This window comes from Lithobates pipiens, unplaced genomic scaffold (genome assembly GCF_037356315.1).
Source record: "Lithobates pipiens isolate NorthernLeopardFrog02 unplaced genomic scaffold, aLitPip1_a1.2 Scaffold_8, whole genome shotgun sequence".
Lineage (NCBI taxonomy): Eukaryota > Metazoa > Chordata > Amphibia > Anura > Ranidae > Lithobates > Lithobates pipiens.
The window spans coordinates 587,204,684-587,225,865 of NW_027507903.1; the positions used below are offsets into that span (position 1 = coordinate 587,204,684).

The 21,182-nt window shown below is 41.4% G+C and overlaps 1 protein-coding gene across 8 annotated transcripts in view; it reads right to left on the reverse strand.

Moving 5' to 3' along the window:
• CACNA1A (calcium voltage-gated channel subunit alpha1 A) overlaps window positions 1-21,182 on the reverse strand; it is a 407,588-nt gene that overhangs the window by 145,348 nt on the left and 241,058 nt on the right. For all 8 annotated transcript variants that reach the window (XM_077470422.1, XM_077470419.1, XM_077470424.1 and 5 more), the window contains exons 28-30: window positions 19,405-19,569; window positions 13,240-13,350; window positions 5,325-5,408 (exon numbers count right to left, since the gene is read on the reverse strand). In XM_077470422.1, the coding sequence (XP_077326548.1) occupies window positions 5,325-5,408; window positions 13,240-13,350; window positions 19,405-19,569 (360 nt within the window). The remainder of the gene's footprint in view (window positions 1-5,324; window positions 5,409-13,239; window positions 13,351-19,404; window positions 19,570-21,182) is intronic.

Here is a 21,182-nt window from a genome sequence, read left to right on the forward strand (position 1 = left end):
ACCACTGCAAGTGTATACAGATGGGAGCTGGCGGGGTTTGGGGGCTGTACTGGCCCAAGAGCGGGATTTGTGCGAGCATGTGATTGCCTATGTGAGCTATGGTCTGCAGTCCACCGAGAGGAATCCCCACAACTATAGCTCCTTTAAACTGGAGTTGCTGGCCCTGGCTTGGGCCATCACAGAGGGGTTCACAGAATATCTCATGGGGGCAGAAATAGAGGTTTTCCCAGATAACAGCCCTTGCCTACCTAGAGACAGCCAAACTGGGGGCTTTGGAGCAAAGGTAGGTCAGCCGACTGGCTTGGCTCAACTACAAGATTCGCTACAAGCCAGGATGGACATGTAGATGCTTTTTACCGCTATCCAGAAGAATGTCTAGGGCCGAATGTAGATTCAAGCCAAGAGGACGTGGAGGCAGCCCCCGTCTTGCGTCCTCTGTAAGCCTTCTCATGTTCTCTCAAAGGGCAAGCAGTGTCACCTCAGATGGAACCCACCGAGATTCCAACCCAGGAGAAGTGAACTCTGATCCAACAAAACCCCAATCTCATGCAGGTGTAATGGTTCCTGTCACGATGCCGCAAGCCGTCCTCCCGAGAATGTCAGAGACTGTCCCATACAGTGAGGGTGATCCTGAGATAGTGGGATCAGCGCAAGACGTGGGCAATGTGCTTTATTAGACCGGCCAGACTGCATTCTGCTCCTCGTGACAGATGCTGTCGGCACCTCTTAGCCCTTGTACACACGGTCGGAACTTTCCGACAACAAAATCCGTCGGATTTTGTCCGACGGATTTTGTCCGAAACTTGTGTTGCATACACACGGTCGGACAAAGTTGTCGGAAAATCCGATCGTACGTAACATGACGACGTTATTTTGTTACGACAGGACTACGTCCAGGCTAGTAGCCAATAGCTTTGGTCTAGGAATTTGATCTGAGCATGCGTGGCACTTTGTCCGATCGGAATTCTCTACACACAATCGGACAAAGTCCGATCCGATCATGTTGTCGGAAAGTTTTATAGCCCAGCTCTAAAATGTTATCCGTCAGATATTCCGACGGAAACAGTCCGATGGAGCCCACACACAGTCGGATTATCCGACAACACAGTCCGATTGGACATTTTCTGTCGGAATGTCCAACCGTGTGTACAAGGGCTTAGTCTTCGGTCACACTGAATCCAACTTTGAAATCGTGCAACTTCACTTAAAGAAACATGATTTCAAAGTCACATGATGTGCGACTTCAGGTGTGACTTGGAAGACATCTGTGCGACTTCATGCACAGATATCTATGCAAGTCGTAGCTGAACTTACAAAAAGTAGCACAACAACCTTTTTTAAAATCGGTGTCACTCCGATGGATTCAAAGTCGCACTGATTTGACCGCTTCCATTGCGCTTCCCCCAATGGGAGACTGAGTCTTTAAACTACTGTCTCATTGCTGTTACAACTTGTGAGTGCTCTCGGTCGGATTGACCTCCCACCAGGCCTGTTGTGTATTGCTGCAGTGGTCGTCAACCCTGTCCTCAGGGCCCACTAACAGGCCAGGTTTTATGTATTACCTTGGGGGAGATGCAGACTAGAATACCGAAATCACTGAGCAGAAAATGATATCACCTGTGATGTATTTCAGTCATCTTGCAATCCTGGCCTGTTAGTGGGCCCTGAGGATAGGGTTGATGACCACCGTATTGCTGGATTTGTGTTACAATATATTTCTGTTATTGCACTTGGACTCTGTGCATTTCCAGCCGCACCACACTGCACCTACCCACCAGCTGAAGATAGAAGCTGATTGGTTGCCATAAACAGCGGTTCCAGATTCTGGCTGCTCCACTTTGGATTAATTCACCTCATTGTATATTAATAAATATCACATATGGTACTTTTTAATACTTCAATTGTTATGACAAAACATTGCATTCCATACACATGTACATAGCGATATACTATGGGTATGCAGCATCCATTAACAAACCACAAAAACCTTTCACTGCATTAGTTTCTAAATTTTATTTAAAACCATCCTGGCCTCTCTTTCCTATTGTTTCTTGTTTACTGTTGTGTATGTTTTGCCAATATGTCTGTGAAGGTTGTCATTTATCTAGGCCATTGTAGTTAGTCACATTCATCTAGGCTTGTTGTGAAGACATCTCACTGCTTACCCAAACCACTTCTTCAGTTCTAATGAGTGTCAGGAACATACCTGGCCATTTATAGTATCAGTCACCTTAATAGAAATTACCATAGAATGTTAAAAAGCAGATGTTGACACATTCCATGGCCGTATGATTATAGTGACAATCAACTCTGGTTTAAAAAAAAATCTTTATTCCAAAAAGTCCCTTCGATAGATTTTAGCCTGCTCCAAATCTCCTAATTCCTTTTCTTTACTGCTGTGATGTGACTTCCTGTTAGTGAAGGCCCCTTGACCCGCCCCACCCTAAGGAAAGGGAGCCATGACTGCTGAATGCTTGGCAACCAAGCGGGGCATCAACCTAATGAGGGAGTCGGAGTGGCTCCATTGGGATTGGTTACAATGTCACCAAGTAACTGGATGGAGCCGGAACTCTAGAAAAGGCTATGCACAGGCACGTCCCAAAACTTTCCAGAGAATTTGACATCACAAGAGTTAGTTGTGTATTTTGAAGAGTTGCCCACCTACCCGCCCGTTGTGTGTTTCGTCACAGCTTCATTGGCAGTTTTACTTTGCCAGTAATTGGTATTACTTTATGGGCTAAGCCCTCAAGTTTAATTATGGGGTCAGTTTAATGCTTGTCTCACACTGATGGTGGAGACAGGCCTCTTAGACTATACGGTTTGTTTATAGATGCTCATGGCTTAACCGTGACCGGCATGGTCATTTGTATTTTGAAGGTTGTTATACTGATATGTTCAATAAAGCTGTGGCCTTGCCCTACATTCAACTAAAAGTGGTCTATGTGTATTTTTGCAGAACAGGGTTGGTTGTGGTTTAAATAAGTGGGGTTAAGATAAGCCTAAGCTTCTCAGCAGTCAAGGGTGGCTTTGTTCGTTCTCCTTGTTCCCACTGTTTGTAGCAATGTAGCCACCCTCTCTTGCTCGCCCCCAGGATGGACTATGGGCTATGGACTATGGGATGTGTAGTGCGCATAGAGCAGTGCCCATGACTGCAACTAATGTGCACTACTCATTCCAAACAAATGAAAGTGTGGGGAAAAAGGAGAGATTCAGGAGCTCACGGAGGATGTTACAAGCAGGCAGAAAAACACAATAAGGAACACTTTCATAAAAAAATAGATTACAGAATCATTAAAGTGATTGTACACGATCACCTTGTAAAACAACCCATTCAGTTTAAAATAGAAATGAAAGGTGAAAACATTTGTGCATAGATTAAAAAAATAAAAATAGCTTTTTTCTCCCTTTTTTGTAAGTGATTACATTCCCTCTGTTCTCAGCTGCATAAGAGGGGGAGGAGAAGCAGCAGGACACTGAGCTTCCCACCAGTGAAAGGCTGTGCGGGGGGGGGGGGGGGGGGCATGTCAGGACAAGACTGATCATTGGAAGAAAGCAGGCTGAGTTCCCAACACAGCTACAGAGCTGACCACGCTGTGTTCTCCCACTTAATGTGGTCAGTTTTTGATAGGAAAGCAGAGGGACTGACAGGAACACCAGGGATTTCACATAAAGGAAGCAATACAAAGAGAACGGGATACTTTTTCATACAAGTACATGGTACAGCAGACACATATAAGGAATATGAAATGTTAGGGTAACAAACACTTTAAGTAATTAATGTGTATGGATTGTTTTTTTGGAGAATAAAGATATTGTTTAGTGTATGTTCCTGACAGTCATAAGAGCTGAAGAAGCTACTTGGAAGAAAAGAGAAAGATCTTCATAAATACAGAACAAGCCCGTTTTAATGTGATTACTACACGTTTTGCCATACAGTAGCATGTTGTGTATATATGTAGAGCACCTCCATGTACCATGGCACTGTACAAACGTGTACAGCAAAGTATATGGAAGTACAACAACATACAACAGTGAGAGCTATTCAGACTTGATAAGTGAAAGGGGCAGAAACAAGAGGCAAGGTAACAGGTCAGCTATATACACAAGATGGCAGTAGGGCTGATTTACTAAAACTAGAGAGTACAAAATCTGGTGCAGCTGTGCATGGTAGCCAATCAGCTTCTAAATTCAGCTTCTTCATGTAAGCTTTGACAAAAAAACCTGGAAGCGGATTGGCTTCTAAACCTGGAAGCTGATTGACTTCTATGCAGAGCTGCACCAATTTTTGCACTCTCCCGTTTTAGCAAATGATCCCCTTTGTGTTGTGCTGGATCAGTCACCAATGGAGAATGTGTAAATGATCCAAAGAGATAGTATTTGCAGGGCTGGAAAGTTCCAAATGGTAAAAGTGAAAGGAGGAAGGGTGAGAGAGGTGTTGAGGGTGCGAGTGTTTAACAGTTACTAGAGTAGAGAAGAAGAAAAGGTCATTAAGGCCTCTTTCACACAGGATGGATCCGTGATGATCCACCCCGTGAACATCCGCTTGCTCAGCGGGGATCGCTCCGTCGATCTCCGCTGAGCAGGAAGATGACAGGTCCGTCTCTGCACACTGCGCAGGGACGGACCTGTCAGAGCGCCGCTCTCCCCTATAGGGGATCGGAAGACGACAGACCGCAGAGTCCGTCATCACCCGATCCGCAGACGGATGGAAAAGTAGGTTTTTCCTCCATCACACTTTTTCGGATTGGAGCGGGTCAGATGTCAGCGGACATGTCACCGCTAACATCCGACACTCCATAGGGGTCTATGGAGCGTCCGTTCAGGTCCGCCTAAAAAACTGACAGGCGGACCTGAACGGATCGTCCGTGTGAAAGAGGCCTTAGAGAACAGGACTGTATTTAGGTGCAATACCCCTAAAAACTACGGGGGGCGATGTTTAGGGATTCTGATCAAAAAGGGCAGGTTTGGGACCTAAACCATACTTGACTTTGACTGAATTCTGAAATGAAAGCCAAAACCCGATAACTAAGCTGGTTGATGCGGGAAACCCCCATTTTTAATCATTTTTATTAATCGTTAGTGTGTGTGTGTGTAAAATGAAACCAGGTGCAGTAGTGATATAAAAGAACCATGGCCTATACAAATATTTCTAGTAAAGGTCAGCACACCACAGCTCACTACCATACACACAACTCTCTAAAGAGCAGACATCAGTACATGGGGCAGCCACGATGAGCTGCTTAATGACACACACTTATGCTCAGAACGGACCCACCGATGCTCTGCAGAGGGATAACATTCAACCCACCATATTTTGCACTTACCCAGAACTCTGTAACTACAATATCTGTAATGCTGCCGAGAACCGTCACAAAATCAAAGACATTCCAAGCGTCGCGAAAATAATTCTAGAACAGACCACAATAAAGCTATTAACATTTATGATTTTCACATTTCCTGTGTTTGTTTAAAGACTATCCTAGGAATTCAATAAAAGTTCACAATTCAAATTTGCTATATATATATATATATATATATATATATATATATATATATATATATATATATATATATACATTCACAGTTCAGTGGGCTATAACTGTCCATCAGTATAATCATTACCAAATTCAGAAACATTTACTGTAATAAAGAATACACCATGAAGATTTATCTATAAATGTTTTCACAAAATATTCACGTAGGATTCACGCATATTCCAATTGGATTCCATTGGAAAACGGTGTGAATGCTTGAGGCTGGGTTCACACTGAAGCAACAGAGTGTAGGGTTGCCACCTTTTCTTCAAGTCAAACCCAAACACTTCAGCGTCGCACAACACATTTTTTTTATAGTATAGATAAACTATGCATAGATTTTGCTATTAAATAACATTTCTAATCATATGAAGTTAATCTTAAGAGTCCCCCTTTACATCAGCGTCCACAGAGTTCCCCTTTTACATCAGCATCCACAGAGTTCTCCCTTTACATCAGCGTCCACAGAGTTCCCCTTTTACATCAGCATCCACACAGTTCTCCCTTTACATCAGTATCCACAGAGTTCTCCCTTTACATCAGCGTCCACAGAGTTCCCCTTTACAACAGCGTCCACAGAGTTCCCCTTTACAACAGCGTCCACAGAGTTCCCCTTTACATCAGCGTCCACAAAGTACCCTCCTTTACAGGGGGGATTCTGCAGACTCTGATGTAAGGGAGAACTCTGGGGACGCTAACATAAGGGATGCTCTGGTGTACAAAGAGAACTCTAATGTAAGGGGGAGCTATGATGTAATGAGTGCTCTAGAAACCCTGATTTGCATTAGTGTACTCACTTAGAAACCGGAGAGAGATGGGGGGAGACTTAGTCCAGTCTGAATAATGTGTTCATGTCTCAGACAGTCTGAAACCCGGATGCATGATTCCAAACCGAACTGCCCGGGTGAATCCCGAACAGGTGGCAACCCTAACAGAGCAGCTCATGGCAGGGTTCCGTTGCGTCCCTGTTCACCGTTTCAGGTCTGATTTTAGTCCGAATTTTTGGCTGAATTCGGACCTGAAACGGACCAGAAGACGCACAGGACTCCAATTCGCAATAGTGTGAACCCAGCCTAAAAGTTGTATGAGTGTTGTCTGAAGACATTTATAAACATGACTTACAAGCGTAACTGGTGTGTTTGCGGGTTGCAGGTTTACTAGAAATGTTTTTCATTGGTCCACAATAAAAATTAAATCATTTCATAAAATTTGTAAACAAATTTGCTTTTGGCAAAAGTAGAGAGCAATGGGAAAACCAATAGGGCATTGGGTTACAGATAATGGCAGTTTTTTTTTTTGTGTGCGCCTCCTTTGACCTGGTCTGCTATGACCTCAAGTGTCATACTGCATTGGGATTAATATGCCCGTCTGGAAAAACAGTAGAAGCAGTGTAAAACAAGTCTGCATTCCCCTGTGTAGCTATAAATATTATGTAAAAAAATAAATCACATCACAACAGAGCCACTGAACTCTTAGCTCTTTTCCTATTAATTACTATCTCACATGGGTTTTATACATACAGTGCCTTGAAAAAGTATTCTTACCCCTTAAAATTTTGCACATTTTGTCATGTTACAACAAAAAACGTAAATGTATTTAATTGGGATCTTATGTGATAGACCACAGTGATGGTGAACCTTGGCACTCCAGATGTTTTGGAAGTACATTTGCCATGATGCTCAACTACACTGCAGAGTGCATGAGCATCATGGGAAATGTAGTTCCAAAACATCTGGGGTGCCAAGGTTCGCCATCACTGTGATAGGCCAACAGAAAGTGGCACATAAAGTGTAAGGAGAATGATAAATGTTTTTCAATTTTTTTTTTACAATTAAATATGTGAAAAGTGTGGGGTACCACCTTTCACTGCAAATACAGCTGCAAGTCTTTTTGGGGATGTCTCTACCAGCTTTGCACATCTAGAGAGTAACATTTTTGCCCATTCTTCTTTGCAAAATAGCTCAAGATCTGTCAGATTGGATGGAGAACGTCTGTGAACAGCAATTTTCAAACCTTGCCACAGATTCTTAATTGGATTTAGGTCTGTACTTTGACTGGGCCATTCTAACATATGAATATGCTTTGATCTAAAACATTCCATTTTAGCTCTGGCTGTATGTTTAGGGTCGTTGTTCTGCTGGAAGGTGAACCTCCGCCCCAGTCTCCTTTTTTGCAGAATCTAACAGGTTTTCATCTAAGATTGCCCTGTATTTGGCTCCATCCATCTTTCCATCAACTCTGACGAGCTTCCCTATCGCTGCTGAAGAAAAGCATCCCCACAACATGATGCTGCTACCATCATGTTTCATGGTGGGGGTAGTGTGTTTGGGGTGATGTGCAGTGTTAGTTTTCCGCCACACATAGCGTTTTGCCTTTAGACAAAAAATTCCATTTTGGTCTCATCTGACCAGATCACCTTCTTCCACATGTTTGCTGTGTCCCCCCACATGGCTTCTCGCAAACAGCAAACTGGACTTCTTATGGCTTTCTTTCAACAATGGCTTTCTTCTTGCCACTCTTCCATAAAGGGCAGATTTGTGGAGTGCACGACTAATAGTTCTGTGGACAGATTCTCCCACCTGAGATGTGGATCTCTGCAGCTCTTCCAGTTACCATGGACCTCTTGGCTGCTTCTCTGATTAATGTTCTTGCCCGGCCTGTCAGTTTAGGTGGACGGTCATGTCTTGGTAGGTTTGCAGTTGTGCCATACTCTTTCCATTTTCGGATGATGGATTGAACAGTGCTCCGTGAGATGTTCAAAGCTTGGGAGATTTTTTTTATAACCTAACCTTGCTTTAAACTTCTCCACAACTTTTTCCCTGACCTGTCTGGTGTGTACCTTGGCCTTCATGATGCTGTTTGTTAACAAAGGTTCTCTAACAAACCTCTGAGGGCTTCATAGAACAGCTGTACTTATACTGAGATTAAAACACGCAGGTGGACTCTATTCACTAATTAGGTGACATTTGAAGGCAATTGGTTTCACTATATTTTAGTTAGGGGTATCAGAGTAAAGGGGCTGAATACAAATACACACCACACTTTTCAGAAATGTATTTGTAAAAGATTTGGAACCATTTATCATTTTCCTTCCACTTAACAATTATGTGCCACTTTGTGTTGGTCTATCACATAAAATTCCAATAAAATTACTTTACAATACTTTTCAAGGCACTGTAATATTTATAGCTACAGAGGGGAATGTAGGTTTTAGGCAGCTTCTACTGTTTTTCCAGAATATGTAAATACTTTATTGTGCATACAAACAGGTTCACTTTGAAGTGGTTGTAAACCCTTCCATAGACCCTTCCAGTGACTGGCCGCAGGTGATACACAGAGATGAAACAAATCCACCTACATAAGTTGTATCTCTTTATATGTCTTTGCTTCTCTACATCTGTTCAAAGTCCAGAATTAATACAGCTTGTCTCAGCTGTCAAAGAGCCGGGGGGCGGAGAGCTGAAATTACTCACTGCAGAGCTCAGTGGGGAGAGCTCTGAGAGCTGATTTGAGGGAAGATACACACCCCTCTTCACACAGCACACAGGAACAGAGCTGAGACTGTCAATCAGCTGGAGCTCCCCTCTCACCTTTTTTAGCTTGGTGTCAGGAAAACTTATAAACTATATAGGGATATGCTTTGTTCATATTTCATGGATGAGGTTTACAACCACTTTAAGGTCAAGTTCAGTGAAAGGAGTCATTATAAAGCAGTCTAGAGTCAGAAGGTGACCAGGAAAACCTAAAAATAATTACCGAACAATTGCCTGTTACCAGGAAAACTCTCCCTTTAGAGCCAACAGGCTGCTGATTCCCTGGTCTAGGACCATAGCCTGAAGGAGCAGTGCTCGGAGAGGTAGAGGCACCCAGTTTGTAGTCTTTTATTCAAAGTGTTAGGGATGACGTATCGGGGAATCACTGGACTCTCGGGCCTGAATGCTCTAGGTGACATTTAAGCATTTGACAGCTATTTTTTTAGGTTTAGCTTGCAACAGGCAGCATGGGGGCAAATGTGCCTAAAGTCTCTTTTGACTTTGCTTCTATTTTAATGTATGCTACCTTATTGTGGAAAATACAGTAGGGAAAGCATGATACCCACATATTTCTTTCATACTCAGATAGGCTGCAGAAAAGTAAGATGTAGACAACAGAAATGACAAATATTTATATGTAAATAAAACCTTTTATACTAAATGTACTACTAGAGGGTGGGTTTGGTAGGATGTGGATATAATACTTGTGCTATGGAATTTTTTTGTGTATTTTTGAAGTGTGACAATTAAAGCCTATTTTAGCCCTATTTAAGCTCCAGCACTGTCTCTCTTATCACAGGAACACTCGGCTAAGGCTAGGATGAACATATTGGGACAAGGCATAAAGTAAACCTGTACTGAGGGGAGTATGTAGGCTCCCATTGCTGACATCTTGTGGTTGCTTGATTGTCATGCTTTTAGTACTTGCATGGACAAGTTCTGACTTCAATATATATATATATATATATATATATATATATATATATATATATATATATATATATATATATATATATACACAGTGGGGAAAATAATTATTTGATCCCCTGTAGATTTTATAATTGGGGATGAAATACTTTTTTTAGGCCAGGTTCACACATATGCGAATTAGATGCGGATTTCCCCGCATCCAATTCGCATAGCAGGAGAATGTGACTGGATCCCTATGCAGCCAGTTTGCATAACTGCATTGCTGCTGCAGAGTGCACTGCACAGAAACGCTGTGCGTCTTTGGCTCAGTTTCAGGGCCGAATTCAGGCATAGAATCGGCCCTGATTCATCCCTGAAATGGGGAACAGGGACGCATGGTGGCGCTCCTGTGCAATCCGCAGTGGGTTACAGTATGGACCCGGCCTTACTCACTGAACTGCAGCTCAGTTTATAACATTTGCATCATGTGTTTTTTATGGATTTTTGGTTGTCTCTATCATTTACATTACCCCTAAAATAATTATAAACCATTAATTTCTTTGTAAATTTGCAGGGGATCAAATAATTATTTAATTATTTCCCCCACTGTGTGTGTATATATATATATATATATATATATATATGTATATGTATATGTATGTATATATATATATATATATATATATATATATATACAAACATAGACAAGAAGGACTTCAAATTTTTAATTAGTATGTATTGTATTATAGAAATATAGAACCATCCAAGTAGTTTGGTGTATGTATGATGGTCTGAATAGGCATCTTAGACCTGAATTAACACCTAGCAGCTTACAGGTCTTGACTCTTTGGCAAAACCCTATAGGCTTGTGGCTATAAAACAGATAAACAACTGTCAACTCACTAGGAAGGGAGAATGCAAATCAGAAGGAAGGAAAAGGTAATTTCACGTTAGGAAACTACACTCATTACTCCGAAGATCAGAGGGAATATGTTTTTGATCTATCATAAGATCCAAATATTGCAGATGCAAAATGGAATGTCCAAGCCTTATATTACTAACTAGGGACCAACTAAACTATTATATGGACCCTTCTTGTATTTTTTTTTCTTTTGACTTGCAGTGAATAAGATAATATGCTGGTGTTGGAGATCCTAACTCCAACCCAGCCATCAGAACTGATTTGGTCTATATAGTCTACAGCACCTTCAGAGGCAAGAACTTTTATCACATCCAAAGGTGATTGGTCAAGGGAAAGAGTCCACCCCACATAGCGCATGGAAATTAACAGTGTAATTCATCTGGGGCTTGTTCTGTTCTTCTTCTGTGAGAGTTACTGGTCTGCTCGATGTGGTCCCATCAACAGGATAAAATTATGGTGCCCAAATTATATATATTTTTAGCCATTAGCCAACATTTTTCTATGTCATTTTCTTTCTTGTTTTTTTGTAAATATTTATTTTGTACATATTTCTGCACTGGTCTGCCTTTTTTGAATATTAGATATAAATTAATAAACTGGCCTTCTATGTACAAAGCAAAGAATCCTTAACTCCTATAGAATGCGAAAATGAAGGCAGCGCTCTATGGGAAAGAATCCCCATCTGACAGACGTCCATATGCCATCTGAGTCAGAAGCCGTGTTTGGGGAACACAGAGGTTAGCTCCAACCACTGGTGTGGCCGGCGGAAGTTTCCTTCGCTTCTCCATCTCCACACCCATCGGTCCCGTGACAGCAGGCAGAGTTCCCTGTCACCCCACTCTGTCATATTGGAGCCAGAGCGTTCTTCATACATCTTTGAATGACTTCCTGTTAACAGTGAACGGTATGCCTTCCGAGAGCAGTTAACCCCTCCTCTTCAGGAATATATGGTGGTACCGTGTTTAAAACTTTTTCTTTTAAATTTCACCTATTCTAGTGTATAGTTATAATATTTTTTTCCTTTTACACTACTGTCTACGCTTATACCCATAGCCCTGTGGACATTGCTGGGCTTCAACTCAAGTGCAATAAAGTGTTTTTTAACTGAATCCAAGGTGTACATAATTTTATATGTGAATATACACATGGACATACTTTTTGACTTTTTTTCCCATAGAGCGCTGCCTTAGTTTTCGTATATCCTGTTTTCCATTTTCCAGTGGTTGGTAGCTGCCAATTTTATTCCTATACACCCCCTATTTACTTTCAGGTTGAGTGCTTCAGGAACTTGGTGTTTGATTTTTAACTCCTACAGAGATCGCTGTTCCAGCATGCTTTCTGAGGACACCTAATGGGCAGCGATACCTTGTGCAGTATTGGTCTCCCTCATTCTGGTACCCTGGTCTGTGACAATAGGTAAGTTCCTGAAACGGTTTATTCTGATACTTTGCTGTGAGCACCTGGTCTCCAGCGTTTACCTTGTACTTCAGTTTTCTCATTTGTAGCACCATTTCTCGCCAGCTCTTGCCAAAATGAGTGCTTGACACACATATTGCTCAAACACTGCAGTGCTTTGTCAACATGCATAGACAACATGGCTGGATTTATAGGGAACTCTATAAGAAGGAGGCTTGTTGTTTTTTGTTACTGGCCTTTTCCACTAGTTAGTGTGCAGATTAGTTCTGACTTTTATCTTCCTTATCCGCATACTTATTTCAGGTCAGTGTTTTAACAAGTAAAAAGTTGAAGATAGCAAGGCAACTTACATTTTCACAAGAGGTCAGCTATTGTAGCCTTATACTTTTTTCAGGTTTAGATGTGTAATGGTGATCTCTATCTCAACCAAGCACTATTTCCTTATCTGTAAGCTCAAACTATTTTACATACAGTATGTACATAGATAGTTACATATACTGTAAAGTGCTGAGGCTGAGAAGGGGTTTAGTATCGTTAACAATGATGTTTTGTCATCTGTACTATTACCCCAACCTATCCTTGGTGCACTGCCTTAGTAAAACTCAAATAGCATGGTGTCACACAAACCATGATAATTCTACAGTATTTGTTACTGTTAAGGTCTAATAGAATGTCTATGACCCCTACCCCTTTTTTTCATAGAATACGGTTTAATAATACAGTACCAATGAGCCTTAAACAGAATAGTTGCCAGGATAAAAACAAGGCTTGAAACTCACATTTACAAAACAAACTAAAACTATAATTCACAAAGAAAATAAACAATGGCGGTGGCAACTTGTCATGTTCCCTACTGTGGTACACAGTCCGCTGCACACTTACAGGTGTACTAACTACAAAAAATAACACTAATAGCAAAACTTACCAAAGCCCCAAAAGCCATGATTTTCAGTATACACTCCAAAGAGAAGAGGGAGGTGAAGACAATGTTGAATGTTTTTAGTACTTGTTCATACGTATTAGAATACCCATGAAACTGAAGGAAAGACAGAAAAGAGTCAATACCTTGTCCTACCTTGAAATAAGTCACCTATTTATGAAAAATCTCTAATAATATCCATCTATTTTGTGTAGTATGTTCAGAAATCAATGAAACAATCGCAGTGGTGCAGGAGAGACCAATAATAAAAAAATAAAAAAAAATACCTAAATTTCTATTTTTTTATTTCGCCATACCAGTGAGATGTTTGTCATTTATGTGACTTTGCTGCTCTATATTAGGTTTGATTTTATGCTAGAAGAAGGTTAAAATAATACAGTAGCTGTATCTTTTTTTTTTATTGTATCTTTTTATCTACTTGAATATCATCAAAAAGTAAATTAATTTCAGCAATTCAATAAAAAAAAAAGTGAAACTCATATATTACCTATATATAGATGTGTTACACACAGAGTGATATATTTCAAGCATTTTTTTCTTTTAATTTTGATGATTATGGCTAACAGCTAGTAAAAACCCAAAATTCAGTAACTCAGAAAATTAGAATACCGTATATACTCGAGTATAAGCCGAGATTTTCAGCCTCTTTTTTGAGGCTGAAAGTGCCCCCCTCGGCTTATACTCGAGTCATCGCCGTCTGCCTGCCCGATCAGCTTGTCGAGCAGACAGACGGCGGACATTCTACTATTCAAAAGCCGCGCCTCCGTCTGTGATAGGCGGAACACTCAATTTCCCAGCAGTCAGTGTTCCGCCTATCACGGACATCCGCTCATCCTCATACTACGGACGAGGATGAGAGGATGTCCGTGATAGGCGGAACACAGACTGCTGGGAAATTGAGTGTTCCGCCTATCACAGACGGAGGCGCGGCTTTTGAACAGAGGAATGGCCGCCGAGGCGCCGACGAAGAGCGGCGATCCTGGCATGGCAGAAGGACGGAGGCTCGGGACGGGACGGAGGCACGGGACGGAGGCACGGGACAGAGGCACGGGACGACGGAGGCTCGGGACGGAGGCTCGGGACACAGGTAGGCTGGACACACAAGGCTGCACGGACACACACACAGGGATGGATGGACACACACACAGGGATGGATGGACACACACACACAGGGATGGATGGACACACACACACAGGGATGGATGGACACACACACAGGGATGGATGGATGGACCCACACACAGGGATGGATGGATGGACACACACACAGGGATGGATGGATGGACACACACACAGGGATGGATGGATGGACACACACACAGGGATGGATGGATGGACACACACACAGGGATGGATGGACACACACACACAGGGATGGATGGACACACACACACAGGGATGGATGGACACACACACAGGGATGGATGGATGGACACACACACAGGGATGGATGGATGGACACACACACAGGGATGGATGGATGGACACACACACAGGGATGGACGGACACACACAGGGATGGACGGACACACACACAGGGATGGACGGACACACAGGGATGGACGGACACACAGGGATGGACAGGCATGTCTCACCCTCGGCTTATACACGAGTCAATAAGTTTCCCAGTTTTTTTGGGGTAAATTGGGGGCCTCGGCTTATATTCGGGTCGGCCTATACTCGAGTATATACGGTATTACATAAGACCAATAAAAAAATGAATTTTTAATACAGAAATGTTACTTTACTGAAAAGTATGTCCATGTACAGTATACAGTATCTTACAAAAGTGAGTACACCTCTCACATTTTTGTAAAGATTTTATTATATCTTTTCATGTGACAACACTGAAGAAATTACACTTTGTTACAATGTAAAGTAGTGAGTGTACAGCTTGTATGACCATGTAAAATTGCTGTCCCCTCAAAATAACTCAACACACAGCCATTAATGTCTAAATCACTGGCAATAAAAGTGATTATACCCCTAGGTGAAAATTTCCAAATTGGGCCCAATTAGCCGTTTTCCCTCCCCGATGTCATGTGACTAGTTAGTGTTACAAGGTCTCAGGTGTGAATGGGGAGCAGGTGTGTTAAATTTGGTGTTATCACTCTCACTCTCTCATACTGGTCACTGGAAGTTCAATATGAGAACTCTCTGAGGATCTGAAAAAAAGAATTGCTGCTCTACATAAAGATGGCCTAAGCTATAAGATTGCCAAGACCCTAAAACTGAGCTGCAGCATGGTTGCCAAGACCATACAGTGGTTTAACAGGACAGGTTCCACTCAGAATAGGCCTCGCCATGGTCGACCAAAGAAGTTCAGTGGACATACTCAGCGTCATATCCAGAGTTTGCCTTTGGGAAATAGACATATAAGTGCTGCCAGCATTGCTGCAGAGGTTGAAGGGCCGGGGGGTCAGCCTGTCAGTGCTCAGACCATATCATACCACACTGCATCAAATTGGTCTTGCATGGCTGTCGTCCCAGAAGGAAGCCTCTCCTAAAGATAATGCACAAGAAAGCCCACAAACAGTTTGCTGAAGACAAGCAGACTAAGAACATGGATTACTGGAACCATGTTCCCATGTCCTGTGGTCTGATGAGACCACGATAAACCTTTTTGGTTCAGATGGTGTCAAGCATTTGTGGAGGCAACCAGGTGAGCTACAGTTCATTGAGGGAACCATGAATGCCAACATGTACTGTGACAGACTGAAGCAGAGCATGATCCCCTCCATTCAGGGACTGTGCCGCAGGGCAGTATTCCAACATGATAAAGAACCCAAACACACCTCCAAGATGACCACTGCCTTGCTAAAGAAGCTGAGGGTAAAGGTGAAGCATTAGTCAAGCATGTCTCCAGACCTAAGTCCTATTGAGCATCTGTGGGGCATTGTCAAACAGAAGGTGGAGGTGCGTAAGGTCTCTAACATCCACCAGCTCCCTGATGTTGTCATGGAGGAGTGGAAGAGGACTCCAGTTGTAACATGTGAAGCTCTGGTGAACACTATGGCCAAGAAGGTTAAGGCAGAGGTGCAAAATAATGGTCGCCACGCAAAATATTGACACTTTGGGCTCAATTTGAACATTTTCACTTAGGAGTGTACTCACTTTTGTTGCCAGAGGTTTAGACATTAATGGCTGTGTGTTAAGTTATTTTGAGGGGACAGAAAATTTACACTGTTATACAAGCTGTGCACTCACTACTTTACATTGTGGCAAAGTGAAATTTCTTCAGTGTTGTCATATGAAAATATATAATAAAATATTTATAAAAATGTGACGGGTGTACTCACTTTTGTTATAATAACTCAATACTTGGTCGCAGCTTGGCATAGAGGTGATCAGCCTGTGGCACTGCTGAGGTGTTATGAAAGCCCAGGTTGCTTTGATAGTGGCCTTCAGCTTGTCTGCATTGTTGGATCTTGTATCTCTCATGACAATAGCCAAGACAATCTTCCTCTTGACAATAGCCCACAGATTCTCTATGGGGTTTATGTCAGGCAAGTTTGCTAGCCAATCAAGCACAGTGATACCATGATCATTAAACCAGGTATTGTTACTTTTGGCAGTGTGGGCAGATGCCAAGTCCTGCTGGATAATGAAATTAGCATCTCCATCAAACTGGTCAGCAGAGGGAAGCATGATTTGCTCTAGAATTTCCTGGTAGAGGGCTACCCTGACTTTGGACTTGATAAAACACAGCGGACCAACACAAGCAGATGACGTGGCTCACCAATTCAACACTGACTGTGGAAACGTCCCACTGGACCTTATGCAACTGGGATTCTGTACCTTTCCACTCTTCCCCCAGACTCTGGAACCTTGATTTGCAAATTAAATGAAAAATTATCCGAAAAGAGGACTTTGGACCACTGAGCAACAGTCTAGTGTTTTTTTTCCTTAGCCCTAGTGAGATGCATTGTCTCTGGTTCAGGAGTGGCTTGACACAAGGAATGCGAGAGTCGTAGCCCATGCCCTGGATACATCTGTGTGTGATGGCTCTTGAAGCACTGACAGCAGCCGTAGGCTACAATCTCCCCCAAATTCTTGAATGGCCTTTGCTTCACAATCTTCTCAAGACTGCTGTTATCCCTGTTGCTTGTGCACCTTTTTTCTAACTTAACTTTCCATTAATATGCTTGGATACAGCATTCTGTGAGCAGACATCTTCTTTAGCAATGACCTTCTGTGCCTTACTGTCATTGTGGAGAGTGTCAATGACTGTCTTCTGGACAACTGTCAAGTCAGCAGTCTTCCCCATGATTGTGTAACCTACTGAACCAGACTAAGAGACCATGGAGGTTATTTACGAAAGGCAAATCCACTTTGCACTGCAAGTGCACTTGGAAGTGCAGTCGCTTTAAATATAAGGGGTAGATCTAAAATGAGTGGAAGCTCTGCGGATTTTATCATGCAATCATGTGCAAACTAAAATGCTGTTTTTTATTTTCCTTGCATGTCCCCCTCGGATCTGCAGCGACTTGAATTCCAAGTGCACTTGCAGTGCAAAATGGATTTGCCTTTCGTAAATAACCCATATGAAAGGCTCAGGAAAACTTTACAGGTGTTTTGAGTCTATTAGAGCATGATACCATGAATCTACACTATTGAATTTTTTCACAATATTATAATTTTCTGAGATACTGAATTTGGGGTTTTCACTACCTGTAAGCCATAATTATCAAAATTAAAAGAAATGCTTGAAATATATCACTCTGTGTGTAATGAATCTGTATAATATACGAGTTTCACTTTTTGAATTGAATTACTGAAATAAATTAAAGAAAGTGCTTAGCTGGGTCTATGTTCTCCGTGGCCTCAATAATGACATAGCTTGCTTTAAAAGTGCAATTGAAAAGATGATGATTATTGTAAGAGGTATTAGTTTTTAGTTTTAAACTTTTAACAAGGGCGTTCTCATTTCCCTTTGAAAAGCAGTAGTGAAACCAATGCAGATGCATCTGAAGTGTATATACAGCTTGCCATGCATTTCAGATTGCTTCCAATCCACAGCAATTTTTTTAAACATAAAATGGGCATGGCGTGTGCTTAAATTACACAATTTTCATGAAATTACAGTAAAAAAAAAATTAAACATTTTAAAAAAATGCGTTGTCCTGTTAGATTCTATAAATACTACATAAAGTGTGTTTGAGAGACCTTAAATATATAATTTAAATGGGATTTACAAACATCCATGTATACAGGCCTGAAAAGAGACAGTTGGCAGGATTCTCACATGGGATCAATAGTCAAAGTATATATAGAGGATTGCTGAGGACCCTGGGTTCAGTCCCATCATTCGGCTGTTTAAGGACACATACAGAGCTATTCAGAAGTTACTGGTGAGCAATGGAGTGCATCGTCCTTTTTCTATGCTACTAGCTTCAGCACTAATATTCTTCACATGCTTAAGAATGTTTAACTATGGATCCTAGACAAAAGTCTAAACTTTGCACTGGTGATTTCCAGTTCTATATGAAGAGCAATCAAAATGTACCCAAGGTCTGTCACTTATTCCTCCAAGCAATCATGTGTTGTCACAATAAACTGCACATGATCATACAACACAATAGGTGGGCACTTGGTTGTTGACATGTGCAGCAACTTGTAATCTCTAGATCAGTGATTCTCAACCAGGGTTCCTCCAGAAGTTGCTAGGGGTTCCTTCAGCATTGGGCAAATTTCTGCTTCTCAGATAAGTTCCCACTCACACCATTGATCTTTTTAGCTACCTGTAAGGGGGTAATTCTTCCCAATGACCACAAATGTAAGGACCATTTATCCCACTGACCATCACACTAATGTATCATGAGTTTTAGATTTCAAATTTTTAGCAGGGGTTCCCTGAGACCAGAGAACTATTTCAAGGGGTCCTCTGAGTTGAAAAGGTTGAGAAAGGCTGCTCTAGATCATGGTAAAAGTTAGCATAGAGGAGGCTGATGAATTAGCTATCAGGCATGTAAGATTTTTTATATGTGGCTTACTAGACAGAAAACCAACAAGGATCTCCTTTTAAAGTTGAGGCCACTGCAATGCAGTTTGGGGGAACTGCTGGGGCCAGTCCAACCTCCATAACTATGTTAGTCATGCCACAGAGTTTATTTAACAAAGCCTAATGATAGTTGGATTTCCTTTTCTTACCTTCATCATTAACACAATGGTATTTAGGGCAATCAGTGCCATAATTGTGTATTCAAAAGGTGGTGATACAACAAACTGCCACATTCGATACTGAAAACTTTGCTTGTTTTGCGGCATATGGCGAGTCAGGGGCTTGGCACTTATAGCAAAATCGATGCAGGCTCGCTGTAACATGGGAAAAGAACAAACAGAAAGAATTAATTAATGGAATACAGAAAACAAAAACGTATCACATTTTAATGAAGAACTAGACTATGAAGTATTTGCATTTGGCCATTTATAACATCCCAGTGAAATTTTAGAACCACCTCGCCCACGCTTAACCATCTCCCTACGACCATATACTAAATAAAGTGGGGAGATGGACATTCATTTATGGACTGCTGTTTATAGATTAATTAATGAGACTTATGCCAACTGGGATCTGGTTTATACACACAACTCAGTTAAAACCATATTTTATTTTTATTAAAGACAAAATTGTTCATCTCATAAAATTTGTGAAAGAAAAGGCATTCACAATATATTAGATAAAAACAACAAGACAACAATACTTCAAGGGACTATGACAATATATATCCTAATATGAGCCAATAATAACTCTTATTTGTCTATGCGTTTCATGGACAAAGCCACTTCTTCAGGATTTTGCATGTCAATCTATCAATCTATCTGGCTTAACCATTAAAAAAGCACATTTTCTAAAATACAAATAAACCAAATCATCAAAAATACAAAATCACAAAATATAATCAAACTAAACTCAAAATAACAAAGTCTAATATTATAAATCCAATAATGAAAAAAATCGAAATCAATATAGAAAACTGACCATGACATTTCCTTTACTGATTTTTTTTATTATTATTGGATTTATTATTAGACTTTGTATTGTAGGTGAAGTTTAAATATATTTTGTTATGTTGTATTTTTGATGATTTGCTTTGTTTGTTTCATATTGTGCCATACCACAACCGCTTGAAGCATTGTTGCCATGTTGTTTTTTTCTGATATACTGTGAATGCCTTTGCCTTCACACATTTTATGAGATAAACAATGTTATCTTTAATGAAATATACTACAGTTTTAACTGAGTTTATGAATCTGCATGTATACATGAGATCCTGGCTGGCATAAGTAAAGTTCCATATTATTAATCTGTGGTGCTGTTCGATATATTCTCTGGGATAATGCCCCCTGAATACCATCAATATACTACTGTTTATGGTAATTCCTCCACCTAATCATACTGAATGGAGATATAACTGATTTTGAACAGCACTGCAGAAATAAGGTATGGGCAGCCAGTGTGTGCATTAACTTTTCGTGATGAAGCTGTCATTCTTGCATCACAGACAAAAGGCACAGTGGCTCTGTGCCCTGTGATTGCTGTGGTGGCCGATTGCAATGATCTCAAATGCAAACACAGCGTGTGTTTACATCTTTTAAGCCCATCCCTCCTCCTCTGCTGCCTATCCTCCAAATCCTCTTCATTCCTAAGCAGCTGGGGCTTCTCCTGCCTGGGTCTTTGAGTAAAACTGCTCCCACTGGCCACCAATGAAAGTGGGGCACATTAATCAGCAAGGATGTGGGGGGCAACGAATACCAAGAAGCACAGCAAGGGGACACACTGGGGGCATATTCGTCTTAAAGGGGCACACTAACCATGAATGTCATTGGGCACTAAACACTGATTAGCAACATTAAAGGGGGGCACACAACACTGACCACCAACCCTTAAAGGGGTGTATTATATCTATAATATCACTAGTTATTTT